Here is a 25333-nt window from a genome sequence, read left to right as displayed (position 1 = left end):
AGTCTAACTACCTCATGACCCAGCAATTCTACTTCTAGGTATATATCCTATCAAAATGAAATCACTGTCTCGAAGAATTGTCTGCACTCTGATATTCACTGCAGCATTATTTACAACAGCCAAGACAGAAACAACCTATGCCTCCACAAACGGATGAATGAATATATAATGGAATAGTATTCAGGCATAAAAATAAGTAAATTTTGCTATTTGTGACAACATGGATGAACCCTGAAGGCATTATGCTAAGTGAAATATGTCAGTCAAGGAAAAATACTGTAAGATATGTGGAATGTAAAGAAAAATTAATCAACAGAAGTAGAGAACAGATTGTTGGCTGTGAGGGTTGGATGGTGGGGATGGGGGAATGGATGAAGGTAGCCAAAGGGTACAAACTTCCAGGTATAAGATGAATAATTTCTGTGGATTTCATGTACAACGTGGTGATTATATTAATAATACTCTATTATATATTTGAAAGTTGTTAAGAAAGTAGAGTTTTGAGGTTCTCAACAAAAAATTATAATTATGTAATGTGACGGCTGTATTATCTAATGTTATTGTGCTAATTATTTTGCACAATAACAAAATTGTGATATATCACAATATATGTGATATATATCTAAATATAGAGATATATCAAATCATTATGTTGTAGATCTCAAACTTATACAATGCTATATGTCACTTATATCTCAAACCTGGAAAAAGAGAAAAAAAGAAACTTATAAGCTGCTTATGAAGAATGTATTAGACACTAAAATATACTTTCATGGAAAACATTATCAATAAAATTGCAAATTCATTAAATTTCCAGTGGAGTACAATGAGTTGTGATCATGTATACATATCCTGTAGGTGGGCAATTTTGTGCTGCATTCTGAAGGAGATCAAACATGTAAATTAGATGACAGAAATTCTGGGAAGATGAAGTAGCAGGTGTTAAATCACAAAAGTCAAAACCAAGAAGTGCTATAAAGAAGTCAATGAATTTAAGTTACCCAAAATGGAGGACACATCCAACAAGGCAGCTTTACATGAGTCTGATGAATTAGAGGACTAATGGTGAGCCATGATGTGTGGGACATGGAATGCAAAAAGTTATCAAAGTGATTCTCTAGTGCAAATGGCAAGATTGGATACATGGATGATAAATAACCTATCTCAACAGTATCTACTGGTAATTAATGGGACCATCAGGATACAGGATTATCAATGACAAAATCAAGACTCCTAAGCAGACCAAGATAGTTGGTAACCTTAGACTGAAAAAAAAAGAAAAAAGATATAGTAAAAGCACAGCTTCATGTATGCAGTCTAACACACATATTAGTGAAATTCTGGGAAGTGACAAGCATGGTCTTTAGTTCTGAGGTATGTTGGTCCCTTCAAACAAGATATAATCACCCCAATTCTCAGTTTCTACAGCTGGAAATAAAAAGGGAAGAACAGATGATTAAAAAGATAATTTTCTGCTACCTAATTTATTGATTCTATTAGCTTTTTTTTTCCTGAAGTGAAAAAGCACATCACTTTAAAATGTTTAAATTTCTGTAAATGGTTGACATGCTAATGAAATGCTCACTATGAACACAATGTATCTTTTCCGCTGCATCTGAACAGAGGTAACAATCACTGTTTCAAACTGAAAGGGTAATTGTACATAGATGACTAGGCAATATGTTCACTGTATCTTTGAGAGTGTGAACTGACCAGGTGTATCATAGCAAAAAATCTGTCCTACACAAAGCAAGTATTCCTAGAATTCTTTTAAATTGTGAATGTACTTCCCAATTGTGTTATTCAATAACAAATACATAGTGAAGAAAACTGAAAAATATAAAAGAGAAGAAAAAACGCAAATGCTATACCCTAGTAATGACAAATAAGCAATATTAATATGCTTACAAATTTTACATATTATTTATTTTTATATAGTTATATATATTTTATAATTATATATTACATATTTTTATATTATACATATTTTTATATATCAGTGAATTTTTATGTTTTAACTTATAATTTATGGGAATTATTGATTTAATTAAACATTTTAAACTGATTTGATTAATTTATTTAATTAAAAAGCTTTTTTAAAATAGCTGTGCAAAATTTCATCATAGGACTGGATCACAACTGATGTAATATATTGCCTAGGTCGACTTTTTTTCATCATAAGTAATCCATGATGGGCATTCTTCTATCTAAAATTTGCATTCACATTCCTTTAAGAAGAATTAATGGATTTAAAGGCTATACAGTTAAAAAACAACACACACACACATACACATTTGTTAACATATGCTAAGTAAAGAATTATCAGTCTATAGGGACGATAGAGAATACAAAAACAGTGGATCAATAGTTTATCTCATTCTGCCAGAATATAACTTTAAAAAAGAAAGTCAGTAACACACTTCATTATTTTCTCTTTTTTAACATTATAATTTTCCCCAACAATATAGTTTGTTGTGGCACTCCTAGGCTTAAAAATTGCTTTTAATAAGAGTTAACTGATACACTGTAGTATAATATTTTTCTTTAAATAGCCCATTCTAGATTAACTTAATTTAATTAAAATTGCTAAATAATGTAATTAAACTGTGTTCAGGTAGTGGTTATTATGGAAAGCTACCAGCAGTAACATAACAGAAGCAGTAAGCGTTTGAATATGAGATGATAATAAACTCTTGTAGCACTCCAGGATTCTGATTTCAAAGGCTTAACATTATCTTTCATCTGCACAAACATAAGTATTTCTATCAGTACAAGCTCATAAGTTATATCCTACTGTGGTAAATACAAATGACACTTATAATCATGTTTAATCCACACTCATACTATAATTACCATGAAACACCACAAAATATTTTCAAGGGAGACAGAAAGAGCTTTATGTACGTAATTGAAAATGTTTGCCCTCTATAAGGGAGTGGGTTTAACAGCACAGTGGAGGGGTAAGCTTTATAACACAACACTAAATTTTATCTTTCACTAGACAACATTCAATCAGATGTCATATTCAGATTTATAAGCTAAAACTAAAGGCTTATCTTCCATAATCTAATATATTATACTACTGATTGAACTCTGAATAGATTTTGAAGCATTAAAGAACTTTAATTTCATAGAAAGCAAAACGGGGTAGCCCATATTAAATTACTTCAGAGTTCTTTGTTGTTTTGTTGTTGTTTTTATCATGTACTGGAAAACAATCCGGTCACTTGGTTACATATAGTTAAAAGATAGTTATCTGAGAATTAGCTTGTATTTGAAACTAATAAAACTGAGACATGTCAGTGAATAAGTATCTTTACTTGTTAATATACTGAAAGAAATTCACTAGCTACCTTGTTAAACCAATTTAAAAAATTATCAACACATTTTTCTCATTAGGATGCACTGGAAATAAAATGATCTAATTGTTTCTTGACTAGAACATGGGTTCTTAGCCTAGATTAAGAAGCATCATAATTTTTTAAGCATTACCAGGAACAAATCCTCAGTTTGTGAACAAATGTAGAATTCATTTGTTTATCTCTGAATTAATCTATCAAAATGTTCTATGAATAAATTATATATAACCAATTATATAATTTAGCATTTAAAAAGGCAAAATAATAGCTAAAAATGAAAGTATTTCTTTCTTTTCTTTCTTTCTCTCCCTTTCTTCCTTCCTTCCTTTCTTTCCTTTTCTCTTTCTTTCTTTCTTTCTTTCTTTCTTTCTTTCTTTCCTTCTTTCTTTCTTGTCAAGTTAGATAACATACAGTGTAGTCTTGGCTTTAGGAATAGATTCTGGTGATTCAGACAACACCTAGTGCTCATCCCAACAAGTGATCAATGCCCATCACCCATTTTCTCCACCCCCTAACCTTCCACCCCCATCAACCCTCAATTTGTTCTCTGTATATAAGAGTCTTTTATGGTTTGCCTCCCTCTCTGTTTGTATCTTATTTTTCCTTCCCTTCCCCTATGCTCTTCTGTTAAGTTTCTCAAATTCCACATATGAGTGAAATCATACGATTATATGCATTTCTCTGCCTGACTTATTTCACTTAGCATAATACCCTCCAGTTCCACCCATGTTGTTGAAAATGGCAAGATTTCATTCTTTTTCATTGCCAAGTAGTATTCCATTGCCTGTGTGTGTGTGTGTGTGTGTGTGTGTGTGTGTGTGTGTACCTTCTTTATCCGCTCATCAATTAATGGTTATTTGGGCTTCTTCCATAATTTGGCTCTTGTTGATAGCACTGCTATAAACATTGGGGGTACATGTGCCCCTACAAATCAGCACTCTTGTATCCTTTGAATAAATTCTTAATAGTGCTATTACTGGGCCGTAGAGTAATTCTAATTTTTCAAGGAACCTCCATACTGTTTTTCAGAGTGGCTGCACAAGTTTGCATTCCTATCAACAGTGCAAGAGGGTTCTCCTTTCTCTGCATCCTCATCGTCTGTTGTTTCAGGAGTTGCTAATTTTAGCCAGTGTGAGGTGGTATCTCAATGAGGTGGTTTTCATTTGTATTTCCCTGATGATGAGCAATGTTGAGCATCTTTTCATGTGTCTGTTTGCCATCTGATGTCTCCTTTGGAAAAATGTCTATTCGTGTCTTCTGTCCATTTCTTCACTGGATTATTTTTTTCGGGTGTTAAGTTTGGTAAGTTCTTTATAGATTTTTGATACTAGCCCTTTATCTGATATGTCATTTGCAAATATTTTTTCCCATTCCGTCAGTTGCCTTTAGTTTTATTGATTGTTTCCTTTGCTGTGCAGAAACTTTTTATCTTGATGAGGTCCCAATAGTTCACTTTTGCTTTTATTTCCCTTGCCTCTGGAGACACAAGTTACAAGTTGCCACGGCCGAGGTCAAAGAGGTTGGTGCCCGTTTTATCCTGTAGGATTTTGATGTTTTTCTGTCTCACATTTAGGTCTTTCATTCATTTTGAATTTATTTTTAAGTATAGTGTAAGAAAGTGGTCCAGGTTCATTTTTCTGCATGTCACTGTCCAGTTCTCCCAGACCCATTTGCTAAAGAGACAGTCTTTATTCCATTGTATACTCTTTGCTCTTTTGTCAAAGATTATTTGGCCATATATTTATGGGCCAATTTCTGGGTTCTCTATTCTATTCCACTGGTCTATGTGCCTGTTTTTGTGGCAATACCATACTGTCTTGATGATCACAGCTTTGTAATACAGGCTAAAGTCCGGGATTGTGATGCCTCTGAATTTGATTTTCTTTTTCAACATTACTTTGGCTGTTTGGGGTCTTTTGTGGTTTCATACCAATTTTTAGGATTGTTTGTTCTAGCTTTGTGCAGAATGCTGCTGCTATTTTATTGGGATTGCACTGAATGTGTAGATTGCTTTGGGTGCTATCGACATTTTAACAATATCTGTTCTTCCAATCCATGAGCATGGAATGTTTTTCCATTTCTTTGTGTCTTCTTCAATTTCTTTCAAAAGCTTTGTATAGTTTTCAGCATACAAAAATGTTACCTCTTTGATTAGGTTATTCCTAGGTATTTTATGCTTCCTGGTGCAATTGTAAACGGGACTGATTCCCTGATATCTCTTTCTGTTGCTGCATTATTGGTGTATAGAAATGCAAAAAATTTCTGTACATTGATTTTATATCCTGTGACTTTGCTTAATTCATGGATCAGTTCTAGGAGTTTTTTGGTGGAGTCTTTTGGGTTTTCCATGTACAGTATCATCATCTGTGAAAAGTGAAAGTTTGACTTTTTCTTTGCCACTCTGGATGCCTTTTATTTCATTTTGTTGTCTGACTGCTGAGGATAGGACCTCCAACACTATGTTAAACAGCTGTGGTGAGAGTGGACATCCCTGTTGTGTTCCTGATCTCAGGGGAAAAGCTCTCAGTTTTTCCCCATTAAGGATATTAGCTGTAGGCCTTTCATATATGGCTTTTATGATGTTAAAGTATGTTCCTTCTATCCCAACTTTCTTGAGGGTTTTTATTAAGAAAGGATGCTGTATTTTGTCAAATGCTTTTTCTACATCTATTGACAGAATCATATGGTTCTTATTCTTCTATTAATGTGATGTATCACACTGATTGATTTGTGAATTTTGAACCAGTCCCTGTAGCCCAGGAATGAATCCCACTTGATCATAGTGAATAATTTTTTTTAATATACCATTGAGAATTTTTGCATCCACGTCCATCAGGGATATTGGCCTGTAATTCTCCTTTTTAGTGGGGTCTTTGGCTTGGAAATCAAGATAATTCTGACTTCATAGAATGAGTCTGGAAGCTTTCCTTTCACTTTTATTTTCTGGAACAGCTTGAGAAGAACAGATATTAACTCTTCTTTAAATGTTTGGTAGAATTCCCCTGAGAAGCCATCTGGCCCAGGACTCTTACTTGTTGGGAGATTTTTGATAACTGATTCAACTTATTTGCTGGTTATAGGTCTGTACAAATTTTCTATTTCTTCCCTTTTGAGTTTTGGTAGTGTGTGGGTGTCTAGGAATTTATCCATTTCTTCCAGATTGTCATGTTTGTTGGCATATAATTTTTCATGGTATTCTCTAATAATTGTATTTCTTTGGTTTCGGTTGTGATCTCTCCTCTTTTATTCGTGATTTTATATATTTGGGTCCCTGTCTTTTCTTTTTGAGAAGTCTGGTTAGGAGTTTATCAATTTTGTTTACTCTTTCAAAAAAACCAGCTCTTAGATTCACTGATCTGCTCCACTGTTGTTGTGTTTTTTTTTATTCTATATTGTTTATTTCTGCTCTAATCTTTATTATTTATCTTCTTCTGCTGGATTTGAGCTTTCTTTGCTGCTGCCTCCCTAGTTCCTTTAGTTGTAAAGTTACGTTATGTAAAAATAAGATTATTTCAGATGACTCTCTTCTAGGCCCAGGTGAGCAAATATTTTCAGGAAGGTCTATGTAGTAAATATTATAGGCTTTGTGGGCAACACAATGTCTTTTACAATAAATCAACTTTGTTGTTTTAGCAGAAAGCAGCCATAAATGTTATACAAACAATGTATTCCAATAAAACTATTTGCAAAATTAGACACAGGGCAGGATCTGGCACATAGGCCATCATTTGCCAAACTCAGATCCATGCCAGCAAATGAACTAAATCCAGACAGTACACAATTTCCAATGGCCTTGACATTTTCTCAATGGTGTGTTCTTTTCCATGTGTATTACATTTTATTCTTATAACATCTCAGATATTATAAATTTTACAAAATTTCCCAAATAGTAATCTTTAAAAGTGCCTGCTGAAAAGTCTCACCTACAAGACCGAGTTTGAGTAAATAATAATAAATATAAGTTTTTTGGTCATATGTTCAAGACTTCTGGTTTGCAATAAGGTATCAGTCTTTAACAGAAAATTAAATACAAAATAACATGAAAAAATATTAGTAATGGTTGGCAGACATATGTAGGTATTTATTTACTCTGCATTATTACTGAGAGAAATGTCTTTTCTCCTTGTTTCCTGTTTCCATGCAGAGAATGCTTTTAAAGTAATCTCTACTCCCAATTGTGGGGCTTGAACTCACAACCCCAAGATCAAGAGTCATCCATTTAAAGAATTTTTAATTAGAGACTTGAGGTTTGTCCCTCTCTTTTCATCACTTCTCTTCAGAAGATGGGAGTAAATGAATAATCTGTTTGGTGGCTTTGGGAGAAATTGCACACATACAGTTTAGCACCTTCTGGATCTGATTTCCTTCCCAGAACACAGAAGCACATTTTCTGTTTGCTCTCTGCTCTGCAATAAGCTTTCTTTTTGAGAAGTCTGGCTAGGAGTTTATCAATTTTGTTTACTCTTTAGGTTTTGGTACTCTTTCAGGTTTTCCCTGTCATGGGGAGGCATGGGACTGAGACAGGTGGGAAGTCAGTGCTACTGAGGATAAAGGTTTAGGAAGCCTACCATGTCCATACATCTGAGCCAGGTCATCTAATGATCCATCTCTGACCAGTGATTACAGCACTTGGATATCCCCTGTATTGTACCAGTCAGGAATACCTTTGGCTACAAGTGAAAAAAAGAAAGAAGAGAATGTGTTAGGACTATATTATGTTCTGCCAAAATTCATATGCTGAAGTCCTAACATCTAGTACTTCAGAATGTGACTGTCTTAGGAGATAGGGCTTTAAAAAGGTAATTAGGTAAAGTGAGATCATGCAGGTGGGCCCTAACCCAATATGATTGGCTTCCATGTAAGAAGAGGAAATTTGGACACACACAAACACAGTATGGAAAAACAGTGTGAAGACATAGTGAAGATGGCCATCATAAGCCAAGGAAGAGGCCTCAGAAGAAACCATCCTGTTAACACCTCACCATCAGAATTCTAGCCTCCAGAGTTGTGAGAAAGTATGTTGTTTAAACTGCCCAAAGTATGTGGTACTTTGTTATGGCAGCCCTAGAAAACTAATAGGGTGGTCCAAGTAAGAGAGATATTTCTTCTCTTAGGAAAAAAAATCCTTAGTCTAGAGCTGATAGACATCATGAAGTCTTCAGGAATGCAGATTCTTTCCATGTTTCAAATCCAGCCATGGCATCTGCATTCCAGCCAAGAGAAAGAAAAAGAAATGGGAGAGGAACCTGGGCTTCCTTCTCATGAGGACGTTTCTGCTTACAAACCGTAGGCAGAACTTAGACACACTGTCACTCCTAGTTGTTGAGAGGGACAATGTGGTCAATATTTAGGAAATCATGTGCCCAGCTAAAAACTCAAGGTTCTCTTATTTAAGGAGAAGAGAATAGATACTGACACACAAGAAATTGTCTCTCATCTGAGTCTGAACCAAGGAAAAGACGAACAAAGTGTTATATAATTACATCCTAACTAGCGAGCAACCTTTAAATGTAGGTTTATTCAGAGCAATGTATGGAATGGGGAAAGAAGAGGCATTTGGGATTGCTTTCAAAGACAGACAGGAGTGGAAAAAAGACATTTGCATATAAGAATCCTTAAAACCCACAAGAGCTAGCTTCTGAAGTGGTTTTAGGCATGGCTAATTTGATTGTTTTGATCATTTTTCTGGTTATTACCATTTTTTAGCTTCAACTCAATTATGTAGTTATCCACATTGATCATTAAGACAGCTAACATTTATTGTTCTTGTCTGCTATAGTGGAATAAGCAAAACAGAACAAAATATTCACATGGCCTGTCAATATAACAATAGCATTTTCAAAATTGGCTAGTGGCTCTAACCCTAGTCTAAATCCATGGAAACCAAAATGTAATGCTGCAGGAATAAGAAAAAATTATTTAGGAAGTCACTATAGGTAATGCCATATGAAATAAAGCATGTAATACTTTGACAAATATTTTGACAGTTATAAAGAACTATGTAAATTAAAAGATACATTATTATAAAGCAAGTAACTCATATTTATTTTTTTTAATGTTTATTTTTGAGAGACAGAGTGAGAGCAAGAGCAGGGGCGGGGGCAGAGAGAGGGAGACAGAGGATCCAAAGGGGGCTCTGTGCTGACAGCAGACAGCCCCATGTGGGGCTCGAACTCACAAACTGCGACATCATGACCTGAGCCAGTTGGAGCTTAACTGACTGAGCCACCCAGGTGTCCCCACTCCTAATTTAAAACAAGTCACAGACAGGCTTTCCTAGATAAATGATGCATCATGAATGTTAAAATGCTCTAGTATAATTTGCAATCAAATGTAAGATTTCTTTGTGGAACACAGTCTGTTGATAATAGTATACAGATTTTTCAGACATTTAAAGATTAAAGCCTTATTTTTTTTTTGTTTTAATTACAAAGTTAAAATAAAAGATGGAAGTAGAGAACTTGATGTTAGCTTCTCTCTCTTTGATAACTATAGGGTTCTTCATTAATTTTTTTGTGTCCCCAAAGAGAGATGGGTCGCTACTTTAATTTGTGATAAAAATAAACTACACTAGCCTTTACTCAGAGTATACCCTTCTTTAGGACCCTATCATATAAATATTAAGCATTTTCAATGCTATCTTCTAATGTCTAGAACCTTCTTTCTTTATGAAGGACATTGCCTATTTTCCCTACAAATGAGTCTTGCAATCTCACCCTCTCGGTGGAATCTTAAATTTCTCATGGGCAGAGGCCAGGGAATTCGCCTTACCCCAGTCTACAATTTGCACTATAAACTAGGGTATTTGACCTGTGCAACTTACTAATCAATGTCTAGCATGCTTTTGATAAAGATGAAGATAATCAAGGAGAAACTAAGCTCTACGTTGTAATGGCCACACTTGCATTAGACAAGTGAAACTGTCATAACACCAACTCTGCTTCCTGGACACTGGTGCTCCTGTGCCCTTCCCTCTGACATCACTTACTGCCACTTAATTGCTTTTTTAATTGTTTTTTTAATTTTATAATTTAGCTTTTTAAATATTTTTAATTTTTTTAACATTTAGTTTTGAGAGACAGAGGGAGCGAGCGAAAGAGACAGCGAGCACATGCGTGAGCAGGAGAAGGAGAGGGAAAGACCCAGAAAGGGGGAGACAGAAGATCCAAGGCAGGATCTGCACAGTGAGCATAGAGCAGATGCACAGGAACCATGAGATCATGACCTGAGCTGAAATCAATACTCTGATGCTTAACCAACTGAGCCACCCAGATGCCTCTTACTATCACTTATTTTAATAGTCACCACAGTCTAAGTGCATGAACTCAGCATATCCTGAGGACCAGTAAGTGTTAATTGATTAGAATTTTGCCTTTCAGTCTCCCTGATTATATGTTTTTTTAACATTTGCACAGCAGGTGATGGCAGGCTATTAAAGCAGACAAGAGTAACATGAGGGACTGGCTGCACAGTGATCTCCATTCTTCAATTTGTTGTGTATTCATAGAAATAAATAATATTTGTATGATTATTATTCAAGTTTTACATAATTTACATAGTGTGTAGAAGAATTTTCATTCTCTTTCCATTTAGGAGAGAAAAGACAGGAAAACTTATGAAAAGGTCAATTTAAAAGTAACTTTTTACAGGTTCCTCTAAAATGTTAACTATCTAATTCTCTTTTGTTTTATAGACATTCTAATCAAATCCTAAGTAAAATATAATTTCATGAAAGTAATAATAATTTTTTTCACAATAAATATAATTATGAAAATCTTTTGAAAAAAAAATAAAAGACTTTTCCCAAGTAATTCTTCCCTGCTCTAAGCTAAGAGCTTATAAGCAGAAAGAAACTGCTTGACTTTTACAAGTGTTTTCAGAAAGCAATGCATATAAGAGCACTGGGTGTTGTATGGAAACCAATTTGACAATAAATTTCATATATTAAAAAAAAAGAAAGCAATGCATATGAGAGAAGATGAATACCTATAAGTAGTCATAAAACTTTAATTCTCCTCATACATACTATTAAATGCATACATACAATAAAACTGCCAGTTATAAGAAGAAATATTTACAAAAATACACTTGTTACAGTATGGAATTTAAAACATGCCTATTTTCCCAAAATCAGACAAAAAAAAGTGAAAAGAACAAGAGTATATGGTTTTATGGTGGTTAAAAATAAATTCAGGGGAAAAAATGAGCTTTGTATCTTACTAGGAGTACATTTCAAGCAGATGATAAATATTTATATAAAAATCACTCATATTAAGTCACTAAGAATACCTAAAAATACTCTCCAAATCAAAAATTTTATAGATACAATATTTTTAGTAATATAATAAAAATAGAACCTTATAATGCATTTAAAAGACTTTTTTCTTGAAGACATTTTTGGTTGAAAAGAAAGCAAAGCTTAAAAATACAATTTTTTAAAATAAAATTATGATATTCAAACAAATAAAAGGAATATAAGGAAAGTGATCAGACTATATTTACAGGCAAATTTATTTTTTTAAGTTTTTGTTTTAAACATAAAAGAATGAATATAGTTTAAAAAGCTAGCAACAAATCTTAAAAAGTAAAAAAGATTAAAGATTGAAAGCAAAATAAATGAGCTTTAAAAAGAGAAATAATACTTTATTTTTATTTATTTTATTTTTTTTAAGTGTTTATTTATTTTTGAGAGAGAGACACAGCATGAGTGGGGGAGGGTTAAGAGAGAGAGAGAGACACCGAATCTGAAGCAAGCTCCAGGCTAAGAGCTGTCAGAACAAAGCCCAACGTGGGGCTTGAACCCACGAACCATGAGATCATGAGCTGAGCCAAAGTCAGACGCTTAACCAACTGAACCACCCAGGTGCCCCAATACTTTATTATTTTTAGAATAAAAACAACACAAGTAAAATTGATAAATTAGAAAGTTTTTTTTTAATATCAGAATTAAATATGCACCATTTGGAAAATACAATAAATATATCAAATACTTCCAATTACTTTATAAATATAAGCAATAAAAATACCAGTGCTGTTTATTTCGTTGAGAGACTGGTAAGTTTCTAAAGTTGATTTGGAAAACTGGTAAGAATATCTAAAATCCTTGGGGAGAATAAAAGAATAATGAGTGAAGCTCCTATAGAATACCAGTTCTTCACTGCTTCTGGCATTTTTGTCTCCTGTGTAAGTGTCCACCATTAACTAGGGACTGACTATATACTAGGTATTATAGTGAGTCTTTCAGGTACTATTGCATAATGTGTGCGTTGAGTACTTGGAGGAGTGTGTTTTAGGAAGAGCATGTCTGGGACAAAGTGAGGCAGGGAGAATAGTCAAAATAGGGATAGAGAGAGAGGCAGGGGCATTACAAAACAAAGGGAGGTTTTGGTATATTTTATTATCCTGGTAAAGGAATGCATTAGGGGGAGGAGGGTATTTAAACAGGTACTTGCTTTGTTTTATTTAAAGAACAGAAAGTATCTTTTGCTCTAATGTTTAGATTATGAGAGGGCAAGATTGGAAGGGTGTATAGAGAAAAGAAAAAATAAATTAAGAAAATTCATAGGTAGTTTAGACCAAAAAAAAAAAAAAAAAAAAAAGGAAACAGATGCTTCCTTGATATGATGTGATGAAAATGGAGCCTTATCACTGTGCTCTTCCTCCCTTAAGCCCATAACCTCAGTTTAACTATGAAAAAATGTCAGGAAAAATTATAGTAGAGGAGCATCCTACCTCAAAATTGTCAAGGTCATCTAAAAGGAAAGCTTGAAAAACTGTAACTACCAAGAGAATCCTAAGGAGACATGACAACTGAATGTAATGTGGTATCCTGAATGAGATCCTGGAACAGAAAAAGGACATCAGATAAAAAAAAAAAAAGAAATCTGAATAAAGTATGGACTTCAGTTAATAATAATGTATCAATAAATGTTCATTAATTACCATAAGTTTACCATATTAATATAATATGATTTTATAATTTTATCTTAGAGCATGAGGGGAGGGGAGGGGAGGGGAGGGGGGAGAGAGAGAGAGGGAGGGAGGGAGGGAGAGAGAGAGAGAGAGACAATCCCAAGCAGGCTCCATGCTCAGTGAAGAGTCTGACATGGGACTTGATCCCACGACCCTGGGATCAGGGCCCAAGCTGAAATCAAGAGGAGGACACTTAACTGACTGAGCCACCATATAATAAGATTGCATACCCCATGTAATAAAATTTTAATAACAGGGGAAATACCTGTACTATCTGCTCAGTTTTTCTATAAATCTATAACTGTTCTAAAAATAAAGTCTATTAATAAAAAATGCATAGTTTATTGAACCATATTTATTAAAATTAGGGATTGCTTTTAAAACAATCTAACATATGAGACCCCTAAATAGTCAGTTGGTAGAATTAGTTAGTGCTGGCCTAGGTCGGAGAGACCTTTACTTAATTTCCTAACTGGCCAGTAGTTTGATCTAAAAACCTTCTGCTTTAAAAACCTGGGCATAGAGTATTTAATTCTAGTACCCCACTGGGTGGTTTAAGAAGTATGTTAATTAATTGTCTTACCACTAAACTCTGTAAGAAGCTGAGTTGAATCTGTTGCAAACTGCCTCAGAAAGGCCATGGAGCTCAGAACTCAGAGCATGACTAAACGCCAGGATCAGGCAAAATTATACACATCTCTGGAAAATATATGTACATGTTCATGTAATTATGATCTAAACCAGGGAAGGAAGAAAGCAGAATTCACTTTTTTAAATTTAGTGTGGGTTTCCCACAGCCTTTCAAAAATGAGCCCCCATAAAGTGTTCCAGGCCCTAGTGCATTTGTTTCAGACCCAGTGACCTTCTCTAACGTACCCCTAAACACCAAGGTAAGGAAAACTGGCACCAAAGTTGGGAGTTATCCCACTCTAGCACAACAGAGGTCATTTAAGAATCATGACAGGCCAGAATCTGAGATAAGACTGGCAGCAGGTGCACAGGTTGTGAGGCCATGAGAGCAGAGAACAAGCAAAAGAAAGTAAGAGAAAAGGAAGTTCTGAAGATATGGTCCAAATGGCCAGAAATATGCTCACTTTTTTCATGATGGTCCCACGAGTCACAGAAATTATCTTACTAGGCTCAGATACTAAGTGGGTTCAATTCTCTATGGCACTATCAGACAAGTCATGCTATAGCATTCTTTCTTTTTATAGGCTGTATTTTACAAAGAAATTTTTGGTTCACAGCAAAATTGACCAGAAAGTACAGATTCCTCACATACTCCCTGCCCCCTGCCCCATGCACACACTCCCTCCTCTACTACCAGTCCCCCACCAGAGGGGTACCTTCCTTACAACTGATGAACCTACACTGACTCATGTTGTGTGTCACTCTTGTGACTCTTGTCAAGAGTTCATTCTTGGTGTTGTACATTCTGAATTTTGACAAACGTATGATGTCATGCACTCACCACTACGCCACATAAAATAGTCTCACTGCCTGAAAAATCCTCTGTGCTTCACTAATTCCTCCATTCCATCCTTCCCTGATAACCCCTGCAACCAGTGATCCTTTCATAGGTCTCTACAGTTTTCCCTATACCAGATATCCTTTCGTTGGAATCATACATGTAGACTTCTCAGATTGGCCTCTTTCACTTAGTAGTATGCATTTGAATTTCTTCCATGTCTTTTCATGGTTTGGATGTATCACAGTTTACCCATTCACCTAGTGAAGGGCATCCTGGTTGCTTCCAAGCTTTGGCAATTCTGAATAAAGTTGCTATAAATATACATGTGCAGCTTTTTGTGCGGACAATGTTTTCACGTTCCTTGGGTAAATACTAAGGCACACATTCCTGGGTCATATGCTAAGAGTATGTTTAGTTTTATAAGAAACTGCCAGACTGTTTTCCAAAATGGCTGTACCATCTTGCATCCCCACAGTCATGAATGAGAGTTTTACATCCTCCACAGTATTTGATATTGTCAGTGTTGGTACTGTCAGGATTTTGGCCATTTTGATAGATGCATAGTGGTATTTTGTTAATTTGCAACTTATGATGTTGAAAATCTTTTCATATAATTATTTGCCATCTTTATATCTTTTTTGGTGGGATATCTTTGGCTCATTTTTAAACCAGGTCATTTATTTTCTTATTGTAGAGTTTCAAGAGTTCTTTGTATATTTTATATATAAGAGTTTTGTAAGGTATGTCATTTGCAAATACTTTATCCCCATCTGTGGATTCTCTTACCATTCTCTTGACTGTGTTATATTTTTTATGGTATGTATTCTACAAGAACACAAGGTTAGGTGAAGAAATATATGAAGACACCTGCAATTAACTTGAAGAGTGTTAGGAAAGGGGGGGCCAAAGGTGAGATGGTTGTGGAAATTAGGCATGTTTGATTTGGGGGAGGTGGTATGCAAATAAAAATTAAGTGATGGGAAAAAATTATATCTTCAGAATTGGACTTTACTTCATAATTATGGATGATTTTGTCCACTAAAATGCTTATAACATTTTCCTCTGTCTGGCAATAAAAAGCTTATATCTAAAAGTCAATTTACTATTTATTTATTTATTTAGTGTTTATTTTTGCTAGTCTGTGGACTGAGAATTAATTGATTATAAATCAGCAGTGATGAACAAAAAGTACATGGCATTATCCACTCAAGATAAGCTCTGTGAGAAAAATAAAATACTTTCTGCAGCAATTTATATTTTTCCCATCAGTGTGGAATTTACGTATGGATGTCTGTTAACAATTTGGTCGGAATAAATACTCTTCTCCTGTAGTATGGATCTGTGAGAAATTCATTTGTTTCTGAATTGAGTTTGTTTTTTAATTTTTTTTTCCTATAGGAAGATATGCTGTTGCAAGGTCATAAACATTTCTAAAGCAAAAGGCTGTAGGGAGCCAAACCATAAAAGACTCTTAAAAAACTGAGAACAATCTGAGGGTTGATGGGTGGTGGGAGGGAGGAGAGGGTGGGTAATGGGCATTGAGGAGGGCATTTGTTGGAATGAGCACTGGGTGCTGTATGGAAACCAATTTGATAATAAATTTCATATTTAAAAAAAAGAAATTATATTGACACATGATCTATGAGATGATATTAATTTCTTCTTAAAATCATGAGCAGAAATCCAGGGTATTATCAATGACTTACAAATGCTATCATAAATTTGTTTTCATTTGAAAAGCAAATGTCAAAACATTTTTCATTTGCTTGAAATCTGTTGTGAAAATACTGAAGAAAGAGGTTAGCACTGGCCAGAGTTGGTGAGACAGGAGAAAAAGTCCTTCAAGAAAGGTAAGGGTAACAACAAAATATGAAAGTGATGCAAATAAATAGTTCACACAAAGGAAGTAAAATATAAAATATCTAAAATATTTTACCAAAGAATAGAAGTTAACCAAAAGATCAATATTCTATCTATACAACTGGGAAGGATATAAAAATGGCAACATCTTGAATTAGAAAGTTTATGTGTATGTATCTTTCTCTGTATTTTACTTTATTTTACCTACTTTTGTATCATGAATGGAAATTACTTATAATTAGAAATAAACAGGTTGATTTTTTTCAATTTTAAAGATACATTTTAAATGACTTCCATGTTTCCTATTAGTACACCCAATTATGTAGCTCTGTCTAATGAACTGTAAATAAAAGGAACATAAATTCTATTACAGCAATACATGTATTTTCAAAAGGGCTTACTAAATTGTTTTAAAAACTGAAAAGATACAAAGATATTTAACAAGTCCCTGCAGCTAGAAAACTGATTTTAGCACTGTGTCGTAAGTACTCCTCCATTTTAAAGGCATTTAACAGGAAGTGTATGACATTATATCTAGCAATTTGCAGAAAACCATATGTGTCACTAAGAAAAAGAGCACACGCCTGATTTGAATCCAGCTTCTGCTCTTCACTGAGTGTGATCTTGGTAAGTGAGTCTTCGTAAGGGTATATCTTTGCCTTCAAAACGAGCATAATGGCTAATAATTCAGAGGCTTCTTTAAAAAGTTTATTAGGAGGATTAAGTTAAAATGAGATGATCACATGTGTCAGATCTGGCAAAGAGATGGTATTCAAAAGGCAGGACCACTTTGTGGCTCCCCAGACCAGTTAGGAAATGGTAAATGGTATAGTTAGAAATGGTGTCAGGTCTGCTTCGTGAGTTCAAGTCTCACATCGGGCTCTGTGCAGACAGCTCAGAGCCTGGAGCCTGTTTTGGATTCTGTGTCTTCCTCTCTCTCTCTCTCTCTCTCTCTCTCTCTCTCTCTCTCTCTGCCCCTCCCCTGCTCACACTCTGTCTCTCAAAAATATTTTAAAAAGATAGAAAGAAAAAAAAGAAATGGTGTGAAGTCAAGATCTGATTTCTTTCGCCGCCATAAACACTCTGGTCCAGCTAGAAACATGGACTTAAGGCTGTTATTGGTTAAGTACCAAGACATTCATTTGTTCACTCTCTTGCAAGAATTGGTTGCATTAAAAACTCTGAGGATTGATCAGGGATGAACTCTCCTGGTTGGCCAAAGATGTGCTAGGCTTGGTATTGTTGAACCTTGATGCTGCTTCCTTGGCCCTTTTTCCTGTTGGTTTTACACTTTGCTTTCACCTCCAATAACTCTTATGTCATTGGCCTTTTATAACTCTGCTTTCCTTTCCATTACTCTATGCTTTGCAGATTCTTGAAGAATGGTGGTGTTGTGCTACAGTTTTCTGAAGATAGACTGCCAGTCCTGTGTTATGTGACTCCTGTGTGCTTCCCTCAGTGTGGTCCCAGGAATGATCTCCCACCTTATGTTCTGAGTATGATCCATGATCTCAACTTCTGAGCTCACCTGCACTGCCTGTGGTCCTACTGACAAAAGATGAGCTGAAAGAGACAGAAGGGTCAGGAGTTTGGAAGCATTTTTGCCATAGCTTCAAATTTTAATTGAACTTTTGGAATATGTTGAGTGAAATGAGTTACTGAATCTTCTTGCAAGAAATAAACATTAAGGATAACTATGCCTCTGTATTTTAGGGTAAAGTTCCAGGACTACACAGATTCTTAAGGAGTCTCAACTGAACAATGTAAGAACATCTTATAAACACAAGCTCATAAAAATTAAAAAGGATTCAACCAAAAGATACCAAATTGGCTAAAAATTAGAAAATAAAACCTGTTAAGTTTGAATAATGTCAAATTTTAAAAGACATATAATTTGAAAAGGCTTATCATGTTCAAGTCTTGAACTATATCAAAGCACTTTTTTCCAACAGAAGTGACAGCAAATGTCTTTGTTTCCAAAGACAGCAAATTCAGGTTAAATCAGTTTAAAATACCAAGTAAGAAATACAAATAAGAAGAAAAAAACACAGCCTGATGGAAATGTTCTTTAACAGTATATGATACTATGTGTTGTCACAGGTTCTAATTCTCCCACAGATGTTTGGAAATGGAGACCCTCATTCATTTGGAGAGCTTAAGTATAATCTTGCCTAAAGATGAAACTAAAAATCTTGTCAATGAGTCAGACTTTAGATGTTTATGAGCTTATGTTAGGTTGATTTAAGTCATCAGCTCAAAAGAAAGTTTGTAGATCTGCAAATTTATATTCATTTTATATTTTTTGTGTTCAATCCGAGGGCAATATGTAGTAGCTTCTAAGAAAAAGAACCATCATAGATGGTGGTGTTTTATTTATTTAAAAAAAAAATTTTTTAATGTTTTTATTTATTTTTGAGACAGAGAGATACAGAGTATGAGCAGGGGAGGGACAGAGAGAGAGAGAGAGAGAGACAGAATCTGAAGTAGGCTCCAGGCTCTGAGCTGTCAGCACAGAGCCCGACGCGGGGCTTGAACTCACGTATTGTGACATCATGACCTGAGGTCAAGTCGACACTTAACCGACTGAGCCACCCAGGCGCCCCGATGGTGGTGTTTTATAAACAATTAACAATGTGACCATGACTAGAACTGTCCCATAATGACTTAGAATTGTAAGAGAGCAAAGTAAGATAATGTAATTATTTACAATTAGATAAGAAATAGAAAAAACATACTTCAGGGATTTTTGTCAATGGTTCTTTTTTTTTTCCAGAATATTACAGCTGTATTGAATGAAAAAAGATGTAAAGGTGATACCATGATAAATGAAAAAATAATAATTTATGATTTATCAGAACTATTTAACTCTCAGAAAAGCCAGGATTGATTTTTGGAGGAAAAAGTGATTGTTGTTTTCCTTTATTCTTCTCAATTATTTAATATACTTCTAAGTTGGGAAGAAATTCTCAGTAATCCTGAACACTTGAAAAGATACTTTAATATTTCCTATATAATAAAAAAAGAGGGGTTCCTGGGTGGTTCAGTCTGTTAGTTGTCCGACTTTGTCTCAGGTCACGGTATCGCAGTTGTGAGTTCAAGCTCTGCGTCAGGTTCTGTGCTGACAGCTCAGAGCCTGGAGCCTGCTTCGGATTCTGTGTCTCCCACTCTCTCTGCCCCTTCCCTGCTTGTGCTTTCTATCTCGCAAAAAATGAATACACATTAAAAATTTTTTAAAAAGAACAAAACAACAAGAACACAAGGTTGTCGTTTTATGCTTTTTTTTTTTTCCATTTTAGACCAATTTTCTGTATGTGACAAAAAGTTTTCCTTTGGCTATTGTATATTGAATCACGCTGGCCTGCTGTACTTTACCAAAACATCTCTGGTAGTCAGGCTTCCCATAACATACAGTAAGATTGTTGAACAAATTCAATTCATCCATCTGTTACACACAACTATTGTTAATTTGAAATTCTGTGAACAATTCATGACTTGGGTGTTGAATTAGTGGTGTTTGATTTTATATCATTAGAATTTCAAATGTGATTCTCTAATGTATTTGCATAACTACATTTGATAGATATTTCGGCTGAATAAAGCAAGGTCGCAAAGAGTAATTAACTCTCCCTTTTAATGCCACATGTCAATGACACGTCAATAGATATTCTTTATTGAGCAAACTCCTTTGTTTCCTTTTTCTTCCTGTGGAGTTTTTCTTTCACTAGATACATAACAAATGCATTTTCTTTCAGGGTATTTATTGAGAAAAATCACTCACCAATAAAGTTAAATTCAGCTGGGTCAAATAAATCATAACAAAATTTTATTCTAAGAAGAGCTACAGAAATAAAAGAAACCTTGTCAAAGATCAAAGAATTACTGAAGTAAATAAATGTCAAGTATGTGTACCTCTTAGAGGGCTTAAAGACCTACTGAGCAAAGGTGTAAAATATGTATTTGAAGAGCACACTAATTGTGACCAGGGTTGCTTAACTGCACAAGATGATCATACTTAATATAATAATCTGGAAAATAAATTTTGGAAGATCAGTTAAACTCCTAATTATTTTCTTGAACTGACAAATATTTTTTCCTCAAATCAACAAAATATGTGTTCTTTGTTCCTTTGTAAGTATGCTAGTATGAAAACCGTTTTAAAAATGAATCATTTAAAAAACATTCTACAGATATATATCACCAACTTCCTTTCCTTAAGTTCCCTCTCCATGCTTTTTTTGCTTTCTCATGTTTAGAGCAAGTTAAAACTACATTTTGCTTTCAAAATTAAAAGTTCTATATGGAAAATATTTAGTAATTCTTTTAAGATTTCTAATCGAAATTATTTTTTATCTGTTCAAGCTGACCATTCAGTTTTTATTACAAACTAGTTATGTACTTAGAATAAGAGAGAAGAACCCCATCTTTAGGTTGTCTCACCTCAGCAAATCTAATTAGATCGATGTGCTAAAAGCCAGAAGATGAATTTATTTATTCTATTTAATCTATTTAACCTACTGTTAAACTACTCAAAGATGATGGTGTATTTCTCATTTTTCTAGGCTAACATAACCTTATTTTTATATAGGCACTTATGTTGCAATATTAAGTTTTTACAATTATAAAGGTGATATGTTGAAATTATACACACTTTATCAAAAAAGTAAAATTTAAATCACCAGCATTCTATAATATAGACATAAATACTGTCAACATATTGGAAGCTTTTACCCAGTCTTTTCACAATAGGTAAGTTTGATAGATAAGAAGTGAATACATATTTTATTCTAGGAAATTGGAGTCATGCTGCTTATAGAGTTTTACATTGCTTAACATTAAATTGTACGTTGTCTTGTCAATAAGTATTCTTACAGGGACACCTGGGTGGCTCAGTCGGTTAAGCGACCAACTTGGTTCAAGTCATGATCTTGCAGTTTGTGAGTTCGAGCCCCGCATCAGGCTCTGTGCTGACAACTTAGAACCTGGAGCCTACTTTGGATCCTGCATCTGCCTCTCTCTATGCCCTACTCTTACTCACATTATCTCTCTCTCTCTCTTCAAAAATAAACATTAAAAATTTTCAAGAAATACAATTCTTAGAATATATAACTTAAAAACAATATATTTTAGTGTTAAAATATGTTTCAATTAAACTTTCATTAATTCACTCCACAAATATTTGCTGTGCATCTATACTATGTGGAAGGAATTGTGCTCAGTACACAGAATATAGAAAGATTTACACAATATTCTCAGATCTACAATCAAGGAAATGATGTGCTATACTCAAGAGGCTAAAACATAAGATAGGAAGCACTTAAATCTTATAAAATAACACCATGCTTCATTCATAATTTCAAAGGAGGAAGAAATTAACATGGTCTTTTAGAGAGTAATAGGAGAAGGTGTCAATATATCTGAGCAAAATCTTCAAGGCTGGATTTTGCACATGTAAAATTGAGAACAAGCATTGCAAGTGAAGAGACAGCATAAGCTAAGGAAAAGAAGCAGGATACACCTATAAAACATGGACAAAATGTCTCAGAAAATATAGTATAATACATTCAGATCCATGTGCATAAAAGTCTTATAAAACAAAGAGCAATGACAGAGAAGAACACGGTAACAAAGTTAAAGTGGGGCTATGAGTTATTGTCCCTCTTAATTACTTTATTTAGAGGTTTTATTTTTAATTTCATTTAATAAAGCATGCATAGTGTCAAGAAGTTCTCTTGCGACTTTAATTTTTTTTAACGTTTACTTATTTTTGAGACAGAGAGAGACAGAGCATGAACGGGGGAGGGTCAGAGAGAGAGGGAGACACAGAATCTGAAACAGGCTCCAGGCTCTGAGCTGTCAGCACAGAGTCTGACGCGGGGCTTGAACTCACGAACCACGAGATCATTACCAGAGCTGAAGTCGGATGCTTAACCAACTGAGCCACCCAGGTGCCCCTCTTGCGACTTTATAAACATAAATTAATTTGATGAGTTGGACAATATGGGGTAGGTGTAACTACTTCAGATGAAGAAACTGAAGGATAGAGAGGATTAGAAACCTGACCAAGGGGACACAACTAGCAGGTACCAGAGCTACATGTCAAACTTGGACAGTTTCACTCTAAAGTCCAAGCTCTCAAGCGCTGTGCTATGCTGCCTGTCTTCTCCCACTTCCATTTATTATTAATTCATAATGTAATAAACTTGAAGAAAAAGAAATTAAACAGGAATGTGATACGTATTTATACAAAGTTTATTTCCAGAGATACCTCGTTGTCTCCACCAGCCAATTTATTTTTGGTGTAACCCTAGACATATATAAAGTAACATGACCATAACTTGTAGTCATGAGCCAAACGCTGCAGAATCCTAAGTCCCAAAGAGTTTTCTAAGGTCCAAAAGAAACAAATTAATTCTCCTATTCTTGTTTTCCAGTGGATTTCAATTTGGTCTCCCCAAGCAGGACTGCAATCACTAATAAACTCTGTAAGACGTTGTCATGGGCAATGACCATGGTTGGCCAAAGACTGGCAGCTTTGAAATTTGTTTTTCTATTTATCTGACAATATTTTCTGGCAGAATTACCCCATTCAAGAGAGGAAAGGAGAAGAGTATTAGGAAAAACAATATAAAGTTTTGTTCATACATGAAGTCATTCAGACCAGAGGTTCATATATGCAGCATTTGTTGGGGACTCAGGGGTCCACAAATTTACGTCACTTATGGGATGACACATTCCCCAAATCTAACAGATAACTCAATAACCCAATGTAGCATGTAATTCCAAGCAGAAATTATCTTTAGTTAACCTCTCTATCTTTAATAACTATTAAGAGATACTTATTTGGCAATGGAAATAATTCTTCTAAATAATCTTCTAAATCATCTTCTAAACAATTCTTATAAACAATTCTTCTAAATCTCACATTACTACATTATTTTTTGTATTTACCACACATATAAGATGCTTTTTAAAAAAAAAGGAGATCAAGTGGGACATATCCAGAATTTTGTTCAAAATAAATACTTACCTATGAAAATCTGTACTTGTTACCAGTTCAAAGAAGCTTAGAGACTGAATTAAAAAAAATACCAAAAACAAACAAAAAAAAATCTAACAATTTTCATGAGAATAGAGGATAAACACTTGGGTAGAACATAAGAAGATGGACAAGACTGGATATAAGTGTGACAGATATTTACTAAACTGAATCAGAGTAACTACTTATTTTGAGGGGTATAGTTTAATTATTAGTTAATAACACATTACTTTCTTGATAATTAACATGTGAAAAGAAAATCTGACATTAATAAATGTATCCTACCTAGTAAAGGACAGAAAATAAATTTCCAACATAAAATAAAGTAATGATTAAAATTTAGAAATACTTTCCCAAAGCTTCCCCTATACCAAGAAGTATTTAGGTCCAAAGTGATGAGGTTTTTGAGATCCTTTCAAGTTCACTACGCAAATAATAACAGTCATATGAAATATTTAAATTCCTTAATTGAGGTATTATATACATAAAGTAGATAAATTTTAAAATACCCCTTGTTTCACTTAACAAATTAGCCTAACTATGTAATTATAACCTAGATCAACATGTAGAACATCCAGTTAACATCCCCTATAGAGAAAAACATTATTATGACTTCAAATAACTATAGGTTTTGTGTCTTTTTGCAATACATATAAATGAAATCATGCATTATGTATGTTTTAGTGCCTAACTTCCTTCATTTAACATTTTGTGAGATTCACTCACATTTTTGCAAACAGTTGTAGTTTTGTTTTGCTTTGTTTTATTCTCTATCCATCAATTATTCATGGATATATTGGTTACTTCCAGTTAGGGACTATGATGAATAAAGCTGCTAAGAGCATTTTTGTACTTGTCTTTTAGCTGACATGTACTCTTCTCTGTTGGGCACATACATAGAAATGAAATTTCAGGGGTGCCTGGGTGGCTCAGTTGGTTAAAGCGTCCGACTCTTGATTTCAGCTCAGGTCATGATCTCATGGTTCGTGAGTTCGAGCCCTACATTAGGCTCCACTCTGAGTGCAGAGCAGGCTTGGGATGCTCTCTCTCTCTCAAAGGAAATTGATAAACTTAAAAAACAAAAACAAAACTCTCAATATTAAAAAAGAAGAAATGAAATTTCTGAGAAAGAGTGTATATATATATATATATGCTCAGTTTTAGTAATTCTATCTAGTCATTTTCCAAAATGGTTTCATCAATATATACTTCCCTCACACTGCATGAGAATTCCAGTTGCCCTACATCTTCACAAATACTTAGAATTGTCAGTCATTTATATATATATATATATATTTTATATATTCTGGTATATGTAGTAGTATCAGAATCTAACTTGGGATCTACTTTGCATTTCTCTGATACTAAGACATTTAAATTTTAAGGAGACTTAAAAGAGGAAAAGTGTGCTACTTCCAAACTAAAACTTGGGCAGGTATCAGGATAAACTTCTAATGATACGTGAAAATGTCTTCCAAGGGAGAGGACTAACTTTATTATCCAGAAAGTTCTAGCAAAATGAGAATGGACAACAGAGAAGCAATTCTCTAGAAGCATTTCAGTTATTCTATTTAATACAATTCTAATAGAAACATTCTATTCTCTTGCAAATGATAATAGAATGTATATTGCAGA

The 25333-nt window shown here is 34.3% G+C and overlaps 1 protein-coding gene across 5 annotated transcripts in view; it reads right to left on the bottom strand.

Moving 5' to 3' along the window:
* Positions 1–25333, bottom strand: part of MARCHF1 (membrane associated ring-CH-type finger 1) — an 853816-nt gene that overhangs the window by 376726 nt on the left and 451757 nt on the right. For 2 of the 5 annotated variants that reach the window (XM_027068373.2, XM_027068382.2), the window contains exon 2: positions 7928–8029. The exons of the other annotated variants lie outside the window; for them this stretch is intronic. In XM_027068373.2, the coding sequence (XP_026924174.1) occupies positions 7928–7940 (13 nt within the window). In that variant the 5' untranslated portion in view covers positions 7941–8029. The remainder of the gene's footprint in view (positions 1–7927; positions 8030–25333) is intronic. 5 annotated transcript variants of the gene reach the window in all.

The sequence above is a fragment of the Acinonyx jubatus genome, chromosome B1 (genome assembly GCF_027475565.1).
Source record: "Acinonyx jubatus isolate Ajub_Pintada_27869175 chromosome B1, VMU_Ajub_asm_v1.0, whole genome shotgun sequence".
NCBI lineage: Eukaryota > Metazoa > Chordata > Mammalia > Carnivora > Felidae > Acinonyx > Acinonyx jubatus.
The sequence above is the reverse complement of the archived record's forward strand: the minus strand, read 5'-3'. Positions and strand labels throughout refer to the sequence as shown.